Source organism: Geotrypetes seraphini, chromosome 11 (genome assembly GCF_902459505.1).
Source record: "Geotrypetes seraphini chromosome 11, aGeoSer1.1, whole genome shotgun sequence".
Classification (NCBI taxonomy): Eukaryota; Metazoa; Chordata; class Amphibia; order Gymnophiona; family Dermophiidae; genus Geotrypetes; species Geotrypetes seraphini.
The window spans coordinates 118608710-118633722 of record NC_047094.1 but is presented as its reverse complement, the minus strand read 5'-3'; the positions used below and the strand labels follow the sequence as shown (position 1 = coordinate 118633722).

At 43.1% G+C, this 25013-nt stretch overlaps 2 protein-coding genes across 2 annotated transcripts in view; one reads left to right on the top strand and one right to left on the bottom strand.

Moving 5' to 3' along the window:
* LOC117345753 (lysosomal protective protein-like) overlaps positions 1-18375 on the bottom strand; it is a 47523-nt gene extending 29148 nt beyond the window's left edge. Inside the window, exons 1-7 of the mRNA XM_033914856.1 lie at positions 18213-18375; positions 9648-9811; positions 3835-3946; positions 3461-3511; positions 3052-3138; positions 589-744; positions 238-329 (exon numbers count right to left, since the gene is read on the bottom strand). Coding sequence (XP_033770747.1) covers positions 238-329; positions 589-744; positions 3052-3138; positions 3461-3511; positions 3835-3946; positions 9648-9811 — 662 coding nt within the window. The 5' untranslated portion in view covers positions 18213-18375. The remainder of the gene's footprint in view (positions 1-237; positions 330-588; positions 745-3051; positions 3139-3460; positions 3512-3834; positions 3947-9647; positions 9812-18212) is intronic.
* Positions 18376-18492: 117 nt separating this feature from the next.
* LOC117345751 (zinc finger SWIM domain-containing protein 1-like) lies at positions 18493-24448 on the top strand. The gene is made up of 2 exons (XM_033914855.1): positions 18493-18719; positions 21786-24448. The coding sequence occupies exon 2, from the start codon at positions 22014-22016 to the stop codon at positions 23499-23501; it is 1488 nt and encodes a 495-aa protein (XP_033770746.1). The 5' UTR covers positions 18493-18719; positions 21786-22013; the 3' UTR covers positions 23502-24448.
* Positions 24449-25013: the final 565 nt, after the last annotated feature.

Genomic DNA, 25013 nt, shown 5'->3' with positions numbered 1-25013 from the left:
TCTAAGGAAAAGAAAAAAAGATAAGCTACAGGCAGAAAACTAGTGAAAGATTTAGTACTGAGAAATCCTTATCTTGCTGTAACGGATCTCAGAAAAAAAGTTAAAATACAAGCACACCATCTGCTATTTGGAATTTTTCTTCCGCAATTCATACCATCATGGTGCTTCATTTCCTAGCAAGAAATGTATGAAGCACACACTGCTACCAGTCTAATACGCCCATTGCTATGTCCTTACCTGACCCCCAGGAGTCCGTGGTAGTAAGCAAAATATATCAAAGAATTCTGATTGTCTTCATAGCTTGCCAAACCATTTCCAATAGCGATTCCCTACAACAAAACATCCAGTTTCACAGCGATACCAAAAGACATCTTTGGAGACCACCAGCTATGCACACACAGTCTACGGGAGAATGAGGTGAGGGTGCTTTCTGCTCAATTACATGGCGATCCTGGAGAGTCTAACTGCTGTTCATCAGAACACATTTATAATATTTCTCTTCTATCCAGTCACAATTCTGTGATAATTGGAAGGAAAGGACAGTTTGTATACAGCATCATCCTGGATCCTGTGGTGAGCTCTTCTTACCTTTAGGTTGATGCTGGAATCCTGCATCACTATTTCAGCAAGGGTTGGGACATAGATACCTCCATAGCTCTCACCAAAGATGAAAAATTCATTTCTGCTGAATTCTAAGAAGAGGCGAAAGAACTCCTTCAGGGCCAGGTAATTATTCATGGCAACCTGGGTAAAAAAACAAAAAGTGTGAACTGTACTGGAACTCCCGCTCGACATAAGACTAGACAGGCAAGCATCACATGAACCCACTGTTCAGTTCTGATGCCACATGTTCAAAACTAGAAAAAAGTGTAAATACAGACGAGGACAGGAGATATTTGAGTATAACAATGATTATTGAATTTGATTTTATTCTTTTCTTATGAGATGCCCTCAGTGTGACGGTATAGCTGAAAAAAAGTCACACTCCTAAAGAAGCCAAAGCTCAACTGCTCCAGCAACTGGCCACCCTTCAATAGTGGAAAAAATTATAAACCACTATAGACCGCTATAAGGCTATGTATGGTACCGCTCCGTTTTACATGGCTAATAGATTTTCTTTAGCATCGTATAAATATACAGTGGAACCTTGGTTTACGAGCATAATTCGTTCCAGAAGCATGCTCGTAAACCAAATTGCTCATATATCAAAGCAAGTTTCCCCATAGGAAGTAAGGGAAACTGCTTTGATTGGTTCCACCTCCTCCCCCCCCCCCTCCACGAAGCTACCGGCGCTGCTCCATTCTCCCCCCCCCTTGAGGAATCCGACGCTGTTCCAAACTCCTCCCCGCGATCCAGCTTCCCCCCCCTGCAAACTAGCATCCCCCCCGCTCGCGTTGCCCCCCCTCCACCGCGATCCTACTTTCCTCCCTCCCGAGCAGTCAATGACATCCTTTACCTGACTTGGCACCAGTGCCGGTGCCCGAAGATCCTCCCTCTTCTGGCGCGGTTGGGCAGTGCGTCGGAGATCCTCCTTCTTCTGGGCTGGGCTGGCTTTGAGCATTTGCGAATGCTCAAAGCCTTCTGGTCTCGCTCTCTCCGAGATTGAAAGCGAGACCAGAAGGCTTTGAGCATGCGCAAATGCTCAAAGCCAGTCCAGCCCAGCCCAGACGTAGGATCGCGGTGGAGGGGGGGCAATGCGAGCGGGGGGGAGGATGCCGGATCGCTGGGGGGGGATGCCGGATCGCCGGGGCGCTCGTACAGCAAGGCAAGCTCGGTTTATGAAGCACCAAGTTTGCGAATGTTTTGCTCGTCTTGCAAAACACTCGCAAACTGGTGCACTCGTAAACCGAGATACCACTGTAGTAGAAGATCCCATGCCCTGTTTACTTTTCCTGTCAGTACAGGGCTGTAAAAGCAAGAAATTTCTTGACCGTACTTTAGCATTCCAAGCGGCTTCCCATGATTGTTATTGCCTGGAGCTTGTTCTTATAACACTTCAGAACCCAACTGAAAACTCATCTTTTCTCAAAATACTTGTTCAAAATTTTTCAGTCATTATCAAACTGTCTTAAGTTTATAATCTTTTGCAAACCGCATAGAACTTATGGTTATGTGGTCAAGCTTTCTTTTATATGATTCCGACAGCTCTGGTCCACGTTGGTGCATGTTACATTTTCATTGGTTAATCATATTCCTTATCTCATTCATTAATCTATGGATTGATTAGTATAATGAGTGGTACTGTGTGTCACGCCTTTTTCTATCTACATCTATTCTCTTTCCCAGTAATTGTCCTGTTAATATATCAGAGTCCCTCCCTTGAGTACCTTGGCCCAACGGCTTTTTAGCTTTGTGGTTAGCTCTCATATTTTTACATCCCTTGTTCCTTGCGCAGCATCTGTCAGTATCGTGGTGAATTTTTCATCCTTTTTCTTGTGAAACTTATCAGCTTATCCTGCTACTATAGTGCCAAGATCCCTTTTTCACTAGAATTGTTTTTCTCTCCAGCTGTGCCTTCTGTTTGACCTTGCTCTCAAGAAAGCAGAAGTGTCTTTCAAAGCTGACAGTTTTTAGTCAAGTGTCCATTTTGCTCTTTCAGCAACCATTTTAGGTCTTAGCTGTATTGGCCTGTTTCTGCTACATTGGGGAATTCTCAGGGGTCTTCACCTGGGCTTTTCCTACACAGGACTTCTCTTCCCTTCCTCAACATTCACAGACATCAATGTGATGATGTCATGTATGCGCATGACATCATCGCGTTGTCGTCCACGCACTGCCAGATGCCTCGAGCTGCGGCCACTATGTTTAGTTGCGGGACACTGGTATAAGTTTGATTTAGGGCTCCTTTTACTAAAGTGCGCTAGCGTTTTTAGCGCACGCAGCATTTTAGTGTGTGCTAAACCCGCGCTACGCTTCTAGAACTAACGCCAGCTCAATACTGGCGTTAAGGTCTAGCACGCGCTATCCTGCGCATTAAGGCCCTTAGTTTCTCTACAGCAGTCTGAAAAGATGCATTTGTGCTAACACTGAACACAGCCAACGTCATCTTACCTCTGTATCATTAGTCACATAGTTCTTGTCATCTGAGTAGGAAAATCCAACCCCTGCAGGAGACTCCAGGTAAAGAACATTTGCAATCTAGACAGAAAAGAAGAATTTCTAGAAGCCATAAAGATACTATGGAATAGAAAAAGGTAACTAAGACATCTCTTCCTCTAATATTTTCACTTTTATTTTCATATTTTATGACTTGTTACTTTGTCCAATCTTTGTGTGTAATATTTTGTTTAAAGGATTATACAATCATACGTTTCATTGTTCACCTAGAACTGGAAATAGTGCACAATGTGTACACGATTTTGTAAATAAAACTATAGCACAGAGCAGAGAGGTTACAACATCTCAATACTATTCCCATATATTTGTTAAGAGAGGGAAACGGGGTGAGATCTTGACGTACCTTGTTCCAGGAATAGGGATTGTACTCCAGAGTGCTACCATCCGGCTGAATCTGGAAGTGAAGAGAGAGTTATCTTGCTAGAACGAGAACGATTCAGGGTGGAAAACCCTTAAGTGATACAGCATCATTTATACAGCACACATCCTATACAAGGCTTCAAAATGCCTTCAATTTATAGGGTGGGAAACCGTATTCAAGCAAGTGCTGTTACAGGACTGGCAGGAAAGACAAGTGCTCAGCTATTTCCTCCCCATCATCTTTTGCAGGAGGCAGCAGTGGTGGCCTCACTCTCTAAAATCTTAGTAAACAGCATTATCAAAGCATTCCAAAAGCTTCTGAGACTTGCGGAATCAGAGGCATGAAGAATTCCTCACCAGGAAAGGACCATGCTCTGTCAGGAGACCATCCAAGGAGCTGCAGCCAGGTCCCCCATTCAGCCACAAAACCACAGGGGACGTACTAGGATCACCTTGAGATTCCACAAACCTGAAGAAATTTTAAAAAAGGAAAATATCTAAGTGGTTTAGTAACAAGATTAAAAAAATGCCATGTGTTTATTCTTCAACAGCCAATCAGAATACACTTCAGGCATCTGGGTCCTTACAACTTAAAATGGCATACTGAAGGATACACTCAGCCATCCTAAATTAAATGCCCAACATGCACACATTAGAGAATGACACGGGGACAAATTTTTCCCTGTCCTTGCAGGAACTGACTTTCCCCATCTCATCTCTGCAAGTTTTGTCACTCTCCCATTCCTGTAAGCCCAGCCCTAACTTCAGATACCCTGAACACTTTATAATTTTAAGTGTTTGAGGCTTGTGCGGATGAGGACGGAGCTTAGGCATTGGTGGAATGAGGCATTATGACATCACAGTCTGAGCTCTAGAATGTTGCTACTTAGGATTTTAAAGGGTTTGAGGCTTGTGCAGATGAGGACGGAGCTTAGGCATTGGTGGAATGAGGCATTATGACATCACAATCTGAGCTCTAGAATGCTGCTACTTATGATTTTAAAGTGTTTGAGGCTTGTGCAGGTGAGGACGGAGCTTAGGCATTGGTGGAATGAGGCATTATGACATCACAATCTCAGCTACAGAATGTTGCTACTTAGGATTTGAAAGTATTTGAGGCTTGCGCAGATGAGGACAGAGCTTGCAGGAACGGGGCAAGGACAGGAAAAGAACTCGCCTGGACGGGAAAATGAATTCCTGTGGGGACAGGGAAAAATTTGTCCCCGTGTCATTCTCTAGATACACGCTAACCACACCTGGTGTGGGAAAGAGTCGGCATTCCTGTGCTAAACTACCAGATGCTAACTGATTAGCGTAGAATAAGGCATGAGCCCTTATTGCCTACACAATGAGTGGTGGTGGTAAGTACACAAACTAATTTTATTTATTTTTTGTAAACATGGCCTTAGCATGCAGGAAAAACTCACACAAGGGTGCATTAAGACCACTTTTTAACTGCAGGTTGGTAGAAAGGACCCCTTAGTTACTGGTAAGCTTTGCCTCCTAAAACTCATGAACAACCTCCTGGATCCTCATGACACATCTTTATATATCATGAAGGGTTGGTGCGATGACATTCAGCTCCTACATCTGTTAGAAACTAATAATCTTCTGGATACAATAACAATTAATATGAAACCTGAAAAAATACACCAATGGCTGAATACTAATAGACTAGCACTCAACGTTAATAAATCAAATGTGATGGTCTTTCCATGGAGAGATAATTTAAAACTGAATTTTCCAATCTCTATTAAGGGCTCTCCCTTATAACCAGTAAGTAATATTAAGATTCTAGGGATTATTTTTGATTACAAACTATCCTTTCATGATCACATTAGTAGCATTATCAAATCAACTTTCTTTAGGCTTCGCCAAATTCGCTCAGCTTCACAATTTCTCTGCACTAAATCCCTCAATAGTCTTATCCACTCTCTCGTGATTTCCAAAACCGATTACTGCAATGCCCTATTCAAGGGAATAGCTCAAAATGAAATCAAGTGTCTACAAATTATTCAGAATGCTTCTATCAAGCTCATATTCAAAGCTAAGAAGTTTGATCACGTAACACCCCTTCTCAATAAAGCGCACTGGCTTCCAGTTGCTCACCAGATAACATATAAACTATGTTTGCTCACATTCAAATCCCTTCTTTACAAAACTCCAGCTTTCATTTATAAGTTATTAATTCCATATACTTCCAATAGAACGTTAAGATCTACTGAACAGCACTTGCTGACGATTCCCTCTCTTAGAATTATTAATACTAGATGGCAATTGATTTTTTCTGTTACAGTCCCCCAAACTTGGAACTCACTTCCTATTCACTTGAGGGAAGAACACAACTTAGAAAAATTCAAAAGTAAACTAAAGAGCTTTCTTTTTAAAGACGCCTTTGAAAATTAGCCATTTAATTTTCCAACCAATTTTACTTTCTCTCTAATTTTATTGAAGTAATTTTTAACTTCCCTTTCCTTCTGTATCTCCCTTATATGTCTCTTTAACTTTTGTAATTTGTAGTTCTTATCCCTCTCTTCCCTTATGTTCTTAGTTCTGTTACGTTTGTTAATAGTCTTGTCAGACCTGATTTTTGTTATTTATTGTATTGTTCCCCACATTTTGTAATTTTATTATTATGTACATCGCTTAGAATTATGATTAAGCAATTAATCAAATCTCCATTCAACTTGAAACCAGGGCTGTGGAGTCGGTAGATAAATGTTCCGACTCTGACTCCTCAGTTTTTTGTACTTCTGACTTCGACTCCAGGTACCCGAAATTTCCTCCGACTACGACTCCACAGCCCTGCTTGAAACTTGAATAACCCATCACAACTGAAAACACCATTGTTTTCTCACTATAAAACCAAGTCATGTATTCTTTCTATTAGACAAATAAACAAAAATAAAGGAGAACTCCTTATGTATAGAAAAGACTTTCAACCAGAGAAGTGCTCAGAACCTTGAATAAAGGTGATGAAAAACACTAACTGGGGAAAACCCCTATAAGTGTTTCAATGCTCTATCATTGCATTTTCTCCATTGGAAGAAAGAAATCCGTGAAAAACATGTGCAAAAACTTAACTGGTGTCAAAAATATATACAGTGGTACCTTGGATTACGAGCATAATCCGTTCCAGGAGCATGCTCGTAATCCAAAATGCTTGTATATCAAAGCAAGTTTCCCCATAGGAAGTAAGGGAAACTTGCTTTGATATGTTTCCACCCCCCCCCCCCCGAGGCCAGCAGCGCTGCCCCCCCCCCCCCCACGAGAACCGGCATTGCTCCCCCCGAAGGCCCCCCCGCGAACCGGCCCCCTCCCCCCCCGCGATCCGGCACCCCCCGCCGCCATTGGGCACCCCCCCTGCCGCCATCGGGCACCCCCCCGCCGCGACCTGTGGTCCCCCCAACCCACCCGAACCCTCTTCTTACTTTTCTGTAGCCTCCGCAGCGGCACCGGCACCAGCATGTCCTGTGCGTGGTGCCTGAAGATCTGCTTCCTGTGCTGGGCCTTGAGAGTTCACGTTCGACGTGAGAGTTCACGGGCCTTGCACAGGAAGCAGATCTTCAGGCACCGGCACCACGCACAGGACACGCTGGTGCCGGTGCCGCTGCGGAGGCTACAGAAAAGTAAGAAGAGGGTTTGGGTGGGTTGGGGGGACCTCAGATCGCGGCAGGGGGGTGCCGGATCGCGGGGGGGAGGGTGCCGGTTCGCAGGGGGGGGGGGCGCTCGCAAATCGAGTTTCCGAGGCGCTGATTTTGCAAATGTTTTGCTCGTCTTGCAAAACACTCGCAAACCGGTGCACTCGTAAACCGAGGTACCACTGTATACATTTTTGACACCAGTTAAGTTTTTGCACAAGTTTTTCACGGATTTCTTTCTTCCAATGGAAAAGATGCAATGATAGAGCATTGAAACACTTATAGGGGTTTTCCCCAGTTAGTATTTTTCATCACCTTTATTCAAGGTTCTGAGCACCTCTCTGGTTGAAAGTCTTTTCTATACATAAGGAGTTCTCCTTTATTTTTGTTTTTTTCTATCCTTTGGGAGACTACAGCTTATCCAGAATACTGCGGCCAAGCTGATTTTTGCTAAACGCAAATCTGACCACGTCTCCCAACTATTTACCAATCTTCACTGGCTCCCAGTACTTTCCAGAATTCATTTCAAATGCTCCTGCCTGGCTTTCAAGATCATTCATGGCATCCTTCCACCCCTAATCCCTCTATCCTTCCTCGCCCAGACGCCTGCTACCACCAGATCAGCCCACAGACAAACTATCCTTCCCCTCTCTACACGGCATCCTCCATGCAGGTAAACTGGGTAGATCCCTCCTCTCCAAAATCACGGGCCTTTGGAACGATCTCACTGTCCCGCTGCGGAATCTGGGCTCCCTCCAACTATTCCGAAAACAACTGAAAACCTGGCTTTTCTCTAGCATATAACATCTCTTCTCCTGTCTACATCCCCTCTTTTTATATGCTTTTGTAAACCCTTTATCCCCTCTCTTCTTATATTTTTAAGCTTTGTAAACTGTGTCGAGCCCCACCTCCGTGGAGATGATGCGGTATATAAACTTAAGGCTTAGTTTAGTTTAGTTTACTTGCTATACTATTGACCCAGTATATTTGATTGGGGTTCTTTCTATTAGAAACATAGAAACATGATGGCAGATAAAGGCCAAATGGCCCATCTAGTCTGCCCATCCGCAGTAACCATAATCTAATAGAAACATGATCTAGCACAGGCCTTCTTTTTTAGCCATCACGGGTTATGAAAGACTCCTTGCAACAGCTTCATTTGTTTTGGCGTTTTAGTTAAGCACCACAAAGAGGTTTGTCTTATACACTCTGGAACATGAAAAGGCAGATAAATAAATTACAGTGATACCGTGGAATCTGAACTTAATCCCTTCCAGAACCCCGTTCAAGTTCCAAGACAATTTTTCCCATTTAAAATAAGACACTGGATTAATCCGTTCCTGGGTCCCACAAATTTTAACAGTAAATACACTGACTTTTAAGGTAAAATATTAACAAATAATAATAATACAATACAGTATTTTTCTCACTACATTACACAAGGCAAAAATAACATGAGATGCTTTCACTATAGCTTCCGACAATGAACTGAACGACGTATGGGTGGCCTGAGCGCTGGGGAAACATACACACAGACACACACGAACAATGTGCAGGGAGTTCGGATTCCAAAGCCGATACCAGGGGGGGCAAAATTTGCTCGAATTTTTTGTTCGGATTCGAAGTTGTTCGAGTACTGGGGCGTTCGGATTCCAAGGCGTGTTTCTCAACTCTGTCCTGGAGTATCCCCTTGCCAGTCAGGCTTTTCAGGATAGCCACAGTGAATATGCATGAGAGAAATTTGTATATAACAGAGGCAGTGTATGCAAATCAAGCTTATGTGCATTCATTCTGGATATCCTGAAAAACCTGACTGGCAAGGACAGGCCAGGTCAGAAAAGGCATTGTACCACTTGCATGAAAAATCCAGGATATGCAGCGACACTTTTAGATATGTCACCATAGCAGAATTACTTCAGTGCCTAGTGAACTACTTGAGAACTTCACACTGAAACAATGTGCCAGTTCTAAAATTATTTTTCAATGCATCCATTGCCCGTTACATTATGCGAGATGCAGATGGTCAGTCTGGTCCCACATTTTTGAAACTTCAATCAAGTTTGCTTGAAAAGCTGTCCGCGTCAGGGCTCCGTGGATGACGTCACCCACATGTGAGAATATCTGCCTGCTTGTCCTGGGATAATAGGCAGTCACTTCCATTTACATGCTAAGCAAGGGACTTTCCATCATATTCAATGATGCAAACATGTGGAAATTCACTCCAAAGAAATGGGGGAATCCACTGCTTGCCCTGGATTGGTAGCATGGAAGGTTGCTACTCTTTGGGGTTCCGGAATCGTTTTGTTACTCTTTGGGAGTCCAGAATCTTGCTATTATTTATGATTCTGAATGGAATGTTGCTACTCCTTGGGTTTTGGCCAGGGTACCAGTGACCTGGATTGGCCCCCTTGAGAATGGGCTACTGGGCTTGACGGACCATCGGTCTGACCCAATAAGGCTATTCTTATCCTGATCAAATCCCCGCAGCATAAAAAGAAGGTACATTTATGAAAAAAGAAAGTTTCTGACCAGTAGTGCAAGTGTTTGGTCTTCAATACATTCAAATACCCAGAGTACTGGTAGAACATGGGCTGCTTAGTCAGTCCAGGCAGGAATTGAATCTGATCAGCACTAGGTGCTGACTCCACCTGGAGCCCACCCAACAGAAGGGCACAGAACAGCAAGGAGACCATCTGAAAGAGAGAGAAAAAAAAAAGAAGCAGCAATTAGTCATGAGCTGTTATCTCCACTTAGCTGTACAACATCTACCGCAGTGGTTCCCAAACCTGTCTAGTTAGGTTTTCATGATACAATGAATATTCATCAGGTAGATTTTCATATATTACCTCCACTGCATGCAAATCTGACTAATTACATTACATTACATTTGTGATTTCTATTCCGCCTGTGCCTTGCGGTTCTAAGCGGATTACAGTTAAAAGAGATCAGGACATTACCGAGAGAATTACATAACAACGATTCAAGTAAATTACATGTTGTGGTATAGAAATACAAGTATAAAATATCTGGATTTATCGATAGAATAACTTGACAGGGTTCAAGTAGTTACAAAGTTCAGTGGGGAAGACAATATAGGCAACTGAAGAAAGATACCTAACTTTGAAGGAATCAGTTAAGTGGATACCTAAGGGAGATGCTTATTTAGGAGAAGGTTAAATGGATACCTATGGGAGATGCTTATTTAGGAGTCTGGATATTTTTGGTATATGAGGTTCGAGGGGATGACTAGTGTGTTATTTGCTGGGGAGACTGCATGTGCGATTGGGGAGGGGAAAATTAAGTAAGGACGTGTTTTTTGAAAAGAAATGTTTTGATTTCTTTCCGAAACACTTTGATGTCTGTTGTTTTGATCATCAGTTTGGTGATGGTGGGGCCAGTTTTCGCTGCCTGTGTTGCTAGAAGTCTGTCGTAAAGTTTCTTACGTCGGGTACCATTATGAGGGGGGAAGGTGAAAAGGTTCTGAGTTCTTCTTGATCTGGGTAATCTGGGTAATCTAATGAATATTCATTGTGAGTATCAGATGTGAAAAGCCGCCTGTTTACGGCCTTTCAATACCATTGGCTTCATGGAAGCTCAATTTGCTGGTTTAATTAATATATATTTTATTAACAATCAATAACAGGTTACAAGAACAAATCTTTACAGCATATGGAGCTGACAGATAGTATGCCTCAAGCGTTTGAGTATACCTGGATGTCTGTCTCTTTTCATAATCACAACGGCTGTCTCTTATACAATTCTTGACAGCTTAAGGCCACGTTGGCACATATCATATTGTTAGTTTTTATTGGTCACTTACAAACGTCATTACATTTATCAGTTTATTAATTGGTTCATAATATCTGTGTCATACCATGCGCATGTCCTGTTTACTAAAATAACTAGCTATTCCTATCAAATGTCATTTTAATATCAACTCAACAATTTTGAGCAAAGTGTCCGGTAAGAATCCGCCCATTCCTCTTAGTTTTCTTTACATTTAAATGTTAGTTGATCTTTAGGTTTGACTCCCCAATTTTGTGGGCTTGAAAAGGAATTTTGTACTGTATGTATAATTATTCTAAAATTTTGTGAAATAATCCTTTTTCTTTGGTATCGTTTGATATTATAAATTGTTAAATTTTGCATAAAAAAAAAAAAGAATCCGCCCATTCCAGGATAGATCTCGCAAATAATGTATTTTTGTTTTCTTGGTCAAGACATGTCCTCATCCTTCTTAGGTTCACGTCCCTGTTTGTATGGCATTACAGCAGATGTTTCCCCTAGCCAGAGACCACAAGATAAAAGGTAAGTACATGCTTAAATGTTAATAGATTGCACAAGAGCAATAATTTAAACGTATAAGACTGAAATTAATAAAGGGAACCGATGAGGAGCTGGCACATAAAGCTTAGAGCAATGAAATCTAGTTGAGCTCTGAGTGGTGGCGCTGAGGATCCCCAAAAAACTTTTTAAAAAAATAAAGGCAGCTGATAGAAAATCTTACTATCAGGTGGAGGAGTTGAATAAGTTTCATTTCACTCGCTCATTTTTAGCATAAGTTTTGCTTGGCTTGCTGATTTCAGCAAGCATAGATTGCGCAAAGGCTTGACAGTTTTAGTCAGAGCATTCCCAGCCATCTTAGGCCTTTACCAGTTGTGTTTATTGGCCTAATATGTTAGGGCAGTGTTTTTCAACCGCTGTTCCGCGGCACACTAGTGTGCCGCGAGATGTTGCCTGGTGTGCCGCAGGGCCGCCGGGCCCGGAGCTGACAGGGGGCCCGAGGCAGGGGCGCCAGTAGCTCGCCAAGGCAAAGTGAGTCGATCACCCAGGACTCACTTTGTCTTGGCGATCTAATCTATCGAGCCGATAAGTCTTCTTCTCCCCGACGTCAATTCTGTAGTTGGAGAGGAAGTTCGGGCCAGCCAATCGCTGCCTGGCTGGGCGGAACTTCCTCTCCGATTGCACAATTGACGTCAGGGAGAGCATGCGTCCGCGTCGGCTTTGGGGCCTGTTATCCATTGGTGGGTCCTGTTCCCCGATGGCAGCGGCAGTGGCAGTGGCTTGGGGAACGGCAGGGAGAAAGAAAGAAAGGGGGCAGGCAGGGAAACGGAAGGAAAGAAGAGAAACAGAAAAAAAGAAAGAAAGGTCAGGGAGAGAGGAAGAAAAAGTTGGGGGAGGGAATGAGGTGTGGAGGAGAGAAAGCATACAGGCTGATAGAAGGGAAGAAAGATTGGATGCACAGTCAGAAGAAGAAAGTGCAACCAGAAATCACCAGACAAGGTAGGAAAAATGATTTGATTTTAAATTTAGCAAAGTGGAGGCAGTATTACCACAGTTTTCAAAGGAATTTGCCCAAATAACTTAATAGTTAACTGGGTAAATTCCCAGAGATGAAAACTTCCCTTCACTTACTATGCACAGTTCTGAATTTATATCTGCTGTCTATATTTTACAATATGGTCCCCTTTTACTAAACCGCAATAGTGGTTTTTAGCGCAGGGAGCCTATGAGCGTCAAGAGCAGCGCTGGGCATTCAGCGCAGCTCCCTGCGCTAAAAACTGCTATTGTGGTTTAATAAAAAGGATGGAGGGTATATTTGTCTATTTTTGTATGCTATAAAAACCAAATACAGAGAGAGACTGAAAGCTGTTGACGAAGAGCTACGTGTGTGTCTTTCTTCCATTCCAGCCAGAATATCAGCTTTGTGTTCAGCCAAACAGGCCCAGGTTTCGCACTGAATAAAGTATTTTATAATTTTTATAATTTTTATTTCGTAATAAAGTAATTATAAAATACTTTCTTTGTGTTTATTTGATTCCTATTCAAGAGAATTACTTTATATATAGTCAATATAAGCAGAGAGTTAAATTTTTTAACATTTTCTAATGGTGGTGTGCCTCGTGATTTTTTTCATGAATCAAGTGTGCCTTTGCCCAAAAAAGGTTGAAAAACACTGTGTTAGGGGATTTCAGAGGGGGAGGCTCTTCACCTGTCCAGGACTCTCTTTCCCTCTCCTCCCCCTCCCTTCTCAGATGTCAATTTTGTGACTATAGAAATACTCTGTTTTTCATGTGTCCACGTGTTCACGAGTATTGCTGTACCTAACAACCATTAAGAAACCCACATGGCTTAATTACTTGACTTCACAGGAGCATTGCAATAAAGAAAATGAAATATACATGGCTAGGGTTACCAGACGTCCAGGAAAACCCAGACGGACTTTCCAAAAACACGGTTTTGGAAAGCCCTGAGCTTCTGCCGTGTTTGGAGGGCCTTCGGCAATCACACGCGGAGGACGTCACATGCATCCACACCTACTGGAAGCCCTCGACGTGGCATGGAGATCGGCATATAAAAAAGATGAGGCCTTTTGGGGGCAGGGCTGGAGGCGGATCAGGGCGGGGCCATGAATCCGGGTTTTCCCGTCCTTAAATAAGACCAAGGCCTACAGGGACAATGGGAGAAGGAATTAATGTGCAGTAACATCTAATGGAATTATCACCTACATCTGGGTGTGTATATATTTGTGACCAGGAGAGAGGACAGTTTGAAAGGTGCATGAAGAAAGACCTAGCAAAGCTTGAAGAATGGTCTGAAATTTGGTAGCTAAAATTTAATGCTAAGAAATGCAAGGTCATGGATTTGGGCTGCAAAAACCCAAAGAACGGTACAAGTAGTGGGTTTGGAGGATGAGAGATATGTGGTTTCCTCCTTGGTGATTTCATAGGAGAGGGTGGCAGGTGTTGAGAGGAGGTTAGCAGAAGGGACAGTTGGAGGGAGGGGAGGGGGGAGGAGGAGGTTGCCCGATTGAGAGCTCAATGTGAATCTTCTGGATCTTATTGTAGAAGAAATCTGCCATAGTTTGGAGACAAATTGAAGAGGAGTATAGGAGATGAGGGTGCTTTGAGGAGGGAGTTTAGTGTGGTAAAGAGACAGCGAGGATTGAAGCTAAGAGAGGTGGTTAAGTGGGTATAGTATTCTTGTTTGGCTAGTGAGAGGACAACCTGGAATGACGTCAGCATGAATTTGAAGTGTAAGAAGTCAGCGTGTGCATGGGATTTAATTTAGAGACATTTGGTGGAATAGAACAGGAGCGCAGGTAATGGATGTAAGGGGGTCAGCCAGGGTTGGGGTTTGGCACAACTAACAGGGCATGAAATTGGAGGAACAAAGTATCTAGAGCAGAGGAGAGAATAGTTTTGTAGGAAAGGACAGCTTTGTTTACAATCTTGTGTGATATAGTAGTTGAGGAGAGGGATGAGACAGCAGTGGAGAGGGCTCTAGGATCGATAGCCTGAAAGTTCCTGAACATATTGGTGGCAATTGGCAGGGTATGGGGGGGGGGTGGAGTGATGAATAGTGAACATTAACAGATGATGGTCAGAAAGGGGGAGGAGGAGCAGTTGGAGAAAAGGATTAGATCTAGGTAGTGTCCTTTCTAGTGTGTAAGGCTGGTAGAGCACAGCTGGAGATTGAATGAAGATGTTAGGGCAAGGAACCTGGAAGTGAAAGAGTCGGAGGGGGGTCGTTGACATGGATGTTGAAGTCTCCAAGGATGAGGGCTCAAGGAAGAAGAGGAGCCAGGAGTCAAAGGAAGGAAATGAAGGGACACGTATCATATACCTTGGTAGTTTTCCATAGAATGTTTTGAAGCCAGACCTGTTTGTTTTTCCTTCTCTGATGTTTGAAAAGATATGTTCTTATCTTGTTGTGAGTGACTTCAATTGTTTTTATAAGCCATATTTGCAAACAGCTTTAGTTAAGAGGCTATACTGGCCCAAGGCTCTTCTTACCTTTTGGACTCCAGCTTGAGATAGAAAAAATGCTGATGTGTTTAAAGTTTCATGTGACCTGTGTCCATATATGGTTTGTGTTTACGTCACATGCTGACAACACTGATTCATGTAGAATAATATAAAAGAGATGTGAAGCTGACTATAAAATTGGACACGTTTTGGAGATCATTTCTTGCCTCTACAATATGTCCCCGGGTGCACCTGTCTTCCAAATGGCAGAGAAAGTATGGGGCAGGAATTGGGACCTAATCCTTTTCAGGAAGAGCGAAACATTATCAGGGGGGTCAGTAGATAACTGCTACTCGGAGAGGTAAGGGAGCGAATAGATGGATGGAACGGACTTCAAAGGAGAGAAAGTGTTGGGATTGTGGTGGGAGAAGAGGTTGAAATCTGCAAGAGGGTGAGAGTAGCAGCCCAACACCTCCTCCTTGACCAACTGGGTGAGGAATGGAGCAGGCATTCCATAGGATGCAAGAGAATGGCAGGGAGGAGGAGATGAATAGAAATAAGGTTGGCGATATTGCGGGTTGGTCTGCAGGAGTAAGGTAACATAGTAGATGACGGCAGATAAAGACCCGAATGGTCCATCCAGTCTGCACAACTTGATTTAAATTTTTTAATTTTTTCTTCTTAGCTATTTATGGGCAAGAATCCAAAGCTTTACCCGGTACTGTGCTTGGGTTCCAACTGCCGAAATCTCTGTTAAAACTTACTCCAGCCCATCTACACCCTCCCAGCCATTGAAGCCCTCCCCAGCCCATCCTCCACCAAACGGCCATATACAGACACAGACCATGCAAGTCTGCCCAGTACTGGCCTTAGTTCAATATTTAATATTATTTTCTGATTCTAAATCCTCTGTGTTCATCCCACGCTTCTTTGAACTCAATCACAGTTTTACTCTCCACCACCTCTCTCGGGAGCGCATTCCAGGCATCCACTACCCTCTCCGTAAAGTAGAATTTCCTAACATTACCCCTGAATCTACCACACCTCAACCTCAAATTATATCCTCTGGCTTTACCATTTTCCTTTCTCTGGAAAATAATTTGTTCTACATTAATACCCTTCAAGTATTTGAACGTCTGAATCATATCTCCCCTGTCTCTCCTTTCCTCTAGGGCACAGGTGTCAAAGTCGGTCCTCGAGGGCCGCAATCTAGTCGGGTTTTCAGGATTTCCCCAATGAATCTGCATGAGATCTATTTGCATGCACTGCTTTCAATGCATATTCATTGGGGAAATCCAGAAAACCCGACTGGATTCCGGCCCTCGAGGAGGGACTTTGACACCCCTGCTCTAGGGTATACATATTCAGGGCTTCCAGTCTCTCCTCATATGTCTTCTGGCGCAAGCCTCCTATCATTTTCGTCGCCATAAGAGTAGGGTGAGAGGACCAGGATTGGGGTTGATGTCCCCAGCAGAGAGAAAGGGAAGGAGGAAGGTAAGGGTGAGGGAGGGGAAGTATGGGGGGACATGCTGCTGCAACATGGAAGGAGAATGGCGATGACTGTATGAGAGAGAGAAAGTGCTGGATCTTTAAAGTGGAGAAGAGAAAGTATGCATGCAATGGGTTTAAGGAGCGAGTAGTGTAGTGTAAAGGGGTTTAGTGGCATGGGGAGAGATTGGGGAAGGGGGAGTAAGGGAGTCGTACCAGCAGAGGGGGAACCGAGAAAAAACGGTTGTGGGCTAGCCTAGAGAAAAGAGGGTTACACGTGAAGATAATATATCAATGTCATAAGGAGGCAGTAAGATTGAGATGAGGAGTAAAAGAACTTCTGTTTGCGCCAAATTGTACAGAACTTTTTAAATCACCTTGTCATGTGATCCTTGGGGGTGGAGGAGGGATCCAGGCAGTGCAGGTAGGCTATAAAGTTTCTCAATTGGGCTGGCAGGGCTGTCTCAAAGAAGAGAGCACAGTTTTGCTTACCCCATACAATCCATGCACCAATAGCCCTGAAGTTCTTTCCTAGCATCTTTAATAATAATAATAACAGCTTATATACGCAATACCGTGAAGTTCTATGCGGTTTACAAAGATTAAGCAAAGGTACAAATTGATTGACTTTAAGACTTTACTACCAAAAAGTTAGAAACACAGAAACATGGCGGTCCATCCACTATCTCCTCCTCTCCTTAAGACAGGGGTGTCAAAGTCCCTCCTCGAGGGCCACAATCCAGTCGGGTTTTCAGGATTTCTCCAATGAATATGCATGAGATCTATTAGCATACAATGAAAGCAGTGCATGCAAATAGATCTCAAGCGGCCCTTGAGGAGGGACTTTGACACCCCTGCCCTAAGAGATCACACTTGCCTGCCCAGCTTTCTTGAATTCAGGCGCAATCTTTGTCTCCACCACCAGGCTATTCTAAGCATCTACCACCATTTTTGTAAAAAAAATTTTAAAAAAAGTATTTCCTTAGATTACTCCTGAATCTGTCACCTCTTAACGTCATCCTTTTCCCTCTCACTCCGGAGCTTCCTTTTAAACCAGAGGTGTCAAAATCCCTCCTCAAGGGCTGCAATCCAGTCAGGTTTTCAGGATTTCCCCGATGAATATGTATGAGGTCTATTAGCATACAAAGAAAGCAGTGCATGCAAATAGATCTCATGCATATTCATTGGGGAAATCCTGAAAACTCGACTGGATTGTAGCCCTCCAGGAGGGACTTTCCTGCTCTAAGAGGAGCACTTGAGCAATCACTCATACATTCTAGGGCAGGGGTGTCAAAGTCCCTCCTGGAGGGCCACAATCCAGTCAGGTTTTCAGGGTTTCCCCAATGAATATGCATGAGATCTATTAGCATACAGTGAAAGCAGTGCATGCAAACAGATCTCATGCATATTCATTGGGGAAATCCTGAAAACTCGACTGGATTGTAGCCCTCCAGGAGGGACTTTCCTGCTCTAAGAGGAGCACTTGAGCAATCACTCATACATTCTAGGGCAGGGGTGTCAAAGTCCCTCCTGGAGGGCCACAATCCAGTCAGGTTTTCAGGGTTTCCCCAATGAATATGCATGAGATCTATTAGCATACAGTGAAAGCAGTGCATGCAAACAGATCTCATGCATATTCATTGGGGAAATCCTGAAAACCCGACTGGATTGCGGCTCTCAAAGAGGAATTTGACATCTCTGTTTTTAAACGAAAGAGGCTCCCTCGTGTGCATTTATACCACATAGGTATTTAAACGTATCTAGCATATCTCTCCGGGACCTCGCCTGGGTCTCAGTTATCCTCCGTATTTTGCTGTCATACAACCCCCTCGACTATAGCCACCCCCGACGCACTGACCTCCGCCACGGCTCCGCGTCCACAACACGCTGCTCCTTCCCGGCGTTTTCTCGGAAGAGACGAGGATTGATCACCTGACTCTTGGCGGAAAAAAAGTCACGCGCTCCGACCCCAGGCACGAAAGGTCACGCGCCACCGACAGCACGCGGAGGGGCGGGAGCCCTGAGGCAACCACCAATAACTTTACAGGAGCTCAAAGGAAGGCGGACTGTAGGGAGGGGCGAGCGAAATAAACCGCGCCCCGCCTTTCTTCGTCGCCCCTAATAGAACAGGAGAACGCGGGAACGAGGTGGGAAAGGCCGCTTTTTTTGTTGGGGGCGCATGCGCATCAACGAACAAAAAAAAATAAAAAAATCGCAGCTTGCCGGATCAACCGCCGCCGCTTCCGGTTTCCGCGCTGCTCGCGTCCATGCGCATGCTCGTTCGCGCCGCCGCCCTGGAAGAGGCCTGGTGGTGGGATGCGGTTGAAGAGCGGTTTATCGGCGATGAACAGGGTCTGGCGAAAAGGTGAGAGTTGCTTCGGTGCTGTGTCCTGTAGTTGTGACCTGGGTCTGGGGGGGGGGGGGGTGTTAGCCCTCAGAGGTGAGAGGCGGGAAACGAACAGGTTGTGCAGCCTGCAACCACTCCAGGGATTGGGACTTGTAGACCACCTTTTTTTTTTTTTTTTTTTTTAGAGTTGCACAAACACATTCAAAGCGGTTTACGTCTACAAACAAGTATTTATTTTGTACCTGGGGCAGTGGAGGATTCCTAAACTCGACGTTTTTACAGTTAAATGTGTGAAAAATATCGCGGTTTTGGCATGAATTTCTTAGTAGTGGCCATCTTGGATTTTTAGTGATCTTTTTTTTTTTTTTCCCCCCCCAAAAAGCTCCCTACTTCTTCTCCAAAACTTGCCTGAAAACATTTGCTGTGGCCTACTTCGGCCCTTCCAGTATGATTTTCTTGCCAGGATTGCACAGATTAGGCACCTTCGGAGTGTGTTTGCTCCACGTGTTGCGGCAGCAGCGCAAAGCTTAGCCTCTCCCCTGATTAAGCAGGTAACTAAAGGCTCGGCTAGCCCGATGGGGCAGCCTATTTTTTTTGTTCTTTTCTTTTCCAGGCTTGGCAGGCTGATGGATCTATGCGCAAGGCTGTGGACTTAAGGAATGCATATGTCGGTCATCTCAGGGTGACTCTGCACCCCAAGTGCTGGAAGCCTTTTCAGGCTTATGGCATATTTGTGAAATGAGTTTCACAGCAGGTGTTCTCCTCTCCCCCCTCCCCCCCCCCCCCACACACACACTCTCTGATCTGTCTCTAAAGCCCAGATTCACTAACCTGCCCGATCTGGACAGGTCCAACAAATTCAAGAAAGACAGATAGGCAGATGTCGGCGGCGTCTAAGTCCTCGACATCGAGCAAGTCACCCTCGTCGGCCTCATCTGCTGTGCCTCTAAAGGTCTCGTCCTCAGGCAAGTCTCCTCTTCCCTCCTAAGAAGCCTCCAGCTGAGTCTCGGGCATTCCAGCAAAGTATATGCATTCAGAGGGCAGATCTTGAAACTTCAGCTTCCCACTCTCTTCCCCCAAGTCTAATCCTCCCATTCCAGGTATTCAGAGTATAAACTTGCTCTCAAAGCCGTTGAAGTTCATATATTTTAATAGTTGTAAAGGGACCAACTTTTCAAACTTATTGGGATATGCTAAACCCAATGGAAATTACCCCTCTCTGGACACAGACATTGAGTTCGTTTAATATTGGGGGTGCTCAAGCACCCTGAGTACCCTCAGAGTTGAGTACTATGGCCACTGGTATATATTTTCTTGTGCTTGGTGTGCTGGGCTAGAGGACTGTAAAACGGAGCTGTAAGAGATGCCTATGAAAATTATACTAATGTAATTTATACTAATGTTTTGCAAATCTGAAAGGAAGACACACGAAGCAGTACATGAAAGCATGTAAGAGCTTGAGGTCTAGATTTGCAGCTTTAATCAAGATAGTAAATGTAATGTACATTTATTACATTTGCTTTAAAAATGTACAAGAGCCAAAAAAACTTAACCTAGAACAAATGTACACAATTTAAAAGCGAATAGTGAAATTTGCTGCTATTGCGCATAGTGGCATTCTACTATACCAGCTGATGTAAAGTATTCTGTGTTTTAGTGGATAGGCTTTCCACATCTTTCCTCCATATTTCTCTTCTGTTCCGTTTTAACCTTGCATCCTTTACTCTTGCTGGTCTTTGCCCCTTTGTTCCTCTTCTCACTCCCATGTCATGGTTTGCCAGCGACTGCACAATGCGATATTTCTGTAGAATAACATAGTTGTGCAGAATTTCCTCTTCCTTGTCGGTGAGATTTTATTTTGAAGTGACCCATCTTTTTTGCTGTCTTGGGAATTGTAGCTCCAGCAGACTTGATGGGAAAGATGGGGGATTTGTGCTGTCTACTGAATTCCTTACATGCCTATAGTTTAAAAATATGTAGACAATTTTTCATTTTCCTGTGCTCAGTGGCAGCACTCAAATATTTTTGGATACATTCATCCAAGAGCCTGGTTAATTTTATTTTGATTATCCAGAGCAGTTAGGGACTTCTAGGCCCTCAATTACAGACAATTGAGCTGCTAATGCCCTCCCTTTCCTGTTTTCCCAGTGTACCACAACCTTGTTTTGGTGGGACCTTCTTTATAGCTCAAAGTAAATTTTGTTTTCATGCCTATTCTGTCTAGGCCTGTTTGACTGACAAAGATTGTGATAATAGTATAGATGATTCTTCATTGGTAACTTTATTTTGGGCTAGAACACCAACATTGAGAACCAGTGTATTAGGCTACTGGTTCTTAAACCTATATAGAGGAACCCAAGCCAGTTGGGTTTTCAAGATAATCTTAATGAATATGATATTTGCCTATAAAGTAGATAATAAGCATGCAAATTTCTCTCTTGCATATTCATTAGGAATAGCTTAAAAACCTGACTGGCTGGGGGACCCCAGGACAGATTTAAAAATCACTGCATTAGACCATCGGCTCACTTCAAATAGACCCCGAGGCCCCAATTCTATATATTTTGCCTCTAAAATTGGTGCCAACTAGTGCAGCGCTAAACACAGTTCTATAAAAGGTGCATTGCATAAAATCGAGCTTGGCACTGCCTAAGCGGCCTTAGGCATCCTAACACTCCTAAGTTAGACGCACAACAGTTCCTGTCAGAATTCAAAATCTCACCCATGATCTGCCCCTAATCATGGCCAACTTTTAACTATCTGCTTTGGATTAGGTGCCTACTTATATAGAATTGTATTTTTTGAGTTAGGTGCCTATCAGTTAAGTCCAATTAATGGCATGACAACGATTAAAACCTTTGAATTAAATTAGGTGCCAAAGTAAGGCAGACTTTATAGAATTTGGGGGTTGTGTGTATTAAGATAATGCTGTTGCCATGAGTTATCGTGGTAAGTACATTATGAATGTGTGCTAGTCCACCAAGCCATCTGTTTTCTTGGCTATTATATCAAGGTTATTTTATATGATGAAGAACCTTTTTTTTAAGTGATCTGTGAATACAAATATTTCTTTTTGTCCAACAGGTTGAGCGCCTTACCTGGGCTTTGTCAAATTAATGGAAATGTGACTGAGCATTTTCCCTATTGGGGAGATTTGAAACCAGCATTCATCAAAGAATACTAATCCACCAGAAATTCTTCCTGTTGAGTTTCTCAGTTAAGAAATGTGCATTATACTAAAATACCACTAGCAAGTTCTAATTGAATAAATTTGGAGGAAATCTGAAATCCAATATCACATTTCAGTTAATCATGGCTTGGGTATCCTTGTTAGGCTTTGATAGTGGGACACTGGTGGCTTACCAGTTGGACAAAACTTCTAACCTGGATTCCCTGAGTTTTGAAACCAAATTCATGCAAACAGTTTTTCTTAATTTTCCACATGTTATACTAGTTCATAGAACACGCATCGCGAAAGGGAGATCCCTGTATGCTTTTCTAGCAGACAACCCTGGTTTAAGAGCAAATGGGGAAATAGAAAAAGTGGTTCATTTCGCTATTCCCAAAGATGAATCCAAAGAGAGCTTGGCTCGGATGTATAAGACGTTCAAAGATTTCAACCCAAACTGGGCCAATATCAAGACTTTTTTGGTTGAGCCATACTTCCCTGGTAGTCCAACCCTTTCCGAAGCATTTCCATCTGCTGAGATTGTTCTGTCTGTCTTTCACATATGTAAGTTTTTTCAGCAAAAAATCTATCAGTTGTCTCTGAACAACCAAACAGAGAGGTTATTACTTAATGCCTTAAAAAACACGATGTGCTCAGCAACGGAAAGCAATCTAAATAAGATGCATGTGATCCTGAAAGAGTTTGTAAAACCAGATTTGCTCCCACAGCTGAATTCTCATTGGCTATTAGCTGATCACATCTGGGCTTTGCACAGATGGAGGAGTTGGGCAGAATGTATACAGTATTTTCACGGCCTAGAAGTAATTTCTCGGGACTTCAGCCAGCTGTTCACTACAGGCGTGTCTTTGGAAACTAGCATCAGCTCTTTGGCAAAGCATGTTCATCAATGCACATATGGTAAAAATACCACGGTGCCCAAAGAGGTCATAGGTTTCACTGGTAAATTGGAAAATGGTCATATTGATAACAGTGATGGGTTGGCACATAAAGATGTGAATCCTGTGAGTGATTCCTATCCTTCATCTTCTGCAGGCCTTGTTCATTCCCAAGGAAATGAGCCACACCATACTCAAGAAAACACCAATGAAACTGAAGACCAAGTCCAACTCTCCATAGTTCGTATCTGCACACCAGCAGCAGCCAAACTCTGTCTGCAGGAATTTGCAGTTGCTCAAAAGTCTGTACAGCTAGCGGGTACCAACAATGACAAGATCAACATTCAGCTTCTAGAAGACTGTCAAGTAGTAGATAGGAAAAATCTAAAAAGGTGCACTTGCCACTTCAATCAGACATTTCAGCTCCCCTGCCGGCACATTCTTGCTGTTCTTAACTCTGACATGAAGGTGGTGCAGAGTGAAATGATTCATGAGCAGTGGTATAAGAGGAATAATAGTTCAGATGACAACAAACCTCTCACTGATGGTCTACTAGAAATCTTGAAAAGCTCTTATTCTGCCTCCCAAGACAAATCCCTGACCATCATGTCTCTAAAACAAGAGATCACACGGTTACTTGTAGAGTGTAACAGTGAAGAGTTTGAACGAAGGTACAACACACTTCGGGAACTAGCTGACAACTGGATTGGACCTTATGTTCAAGTAAAATTATAACCAAGACAATTCAGTTAAGTTCTTGATGTTCAAGTGAAAAGTTTCTTTGTCTGCACTCTTCACATATTTTAAGGATTATTCTATCATATACCTGCTTTTGCAGAATTAGATATGTTTTCAAGTATTCAAAACTGTTTTTTATTTTAAAAAAACTTTCATTATTTTAGATAAGTGTGAACTGGTTTCCTACTCCAAACTCTGAAAATACTGGCAGTGTATTTAAACTTGTGCTACGGGGTCCCACAGCCAGTCGGGTTTTCAAGATTTCCCTAATTAAAATGCATGATGTACATTTGCATACATGTCACCTCTATTATGTGCAAAACTGTGTCATGCATAAATAATCATTAGGGAAATCTTAAAAACCCGACTAGCTGGGTCCCCTAGGACAGGTTTAAGAACCACTTCTAATATTTTCAGAATTTGGGTAAGGAACCAGTTCACAATTCTATCCACAATAATGAAATTCTTTTTAATAAAAATAATTTTGAATACTTGAAACCACCATTCTAATGAATTGAATTTCTGTGGTACATAATCACTGAGTGATTGTCATATCCTTTCACTTATTGTCTGACATGCTGTCCTGAGTTTCTTGGATGTACTAGCTTTAACTGGTGCTCTTTGTATGTTAAATTTGCTTTATTAAATGTTCACTGGCTATTAGAAGTTTACAAAGTGGTGCTTTTTTGTATCATGTAGGAAATGGAATTCTGGACAGTGTACTTACATTAGGAGTGTATTAATCTGACCTAGCTACATCCTCTTGAAACTTCAGCGGAATATGTTTCTGGTAGTGAGTTCAGAAACTACTTTTCATTTTTAGACCTTCCTCGTGTTGACTGTGACAACTGTCTCAAAATCATAAATTACTCCTTGAATTTAAAAACTATTTTCAATTACATGGGATTAGTTGGCTTTTTTTGTAGAAAACTTTGGCAGGATGGATGCACTGTCATCTGCCTTATTAACTTGAACTACTACCCCTATCTGGTAACAGCAATAATAATCTAACTTCCCTTGCAACAGCAGCAGATGAATCCAGAGACCAATGGGGATAGCTCACATCTACCAGCAGGCGGAGATAGAGAAACTGATTAACAGGTGGTCCTATTGGCTGGTACTCCTCCTGTCTCATCAGTAATCTCTATCTCCCAGCAGGAAAAGGTCGCTATTCAACTAGCTCCTGAATTCTGGCTGTGGCTGGAAATAGAAGTTGCTTACCTGTAACGGTAGTTCTCCTTGGACAGATGATCTTACAGCCACACAAGAAGGTGACGTCCCCGTGACGGAGCCGACCCGGCAGTCTAAAAGCTGCAAAGCTAAAGAGCTTTGCGCGTGTGCCAGCCCTCCCGCCCGAAAGTATCCCACCTGGCCCCTATATAAGCACACCCCCAACCGACATAAACAGTTCGGTATAAAGCTGGCGGCAACAATAGGGGAGGCTGGGCGGGATTGTGTAGCTGTAAGATCATCTGTCCAAGGAGAACTACAGTTACAGGTAAGCAACTT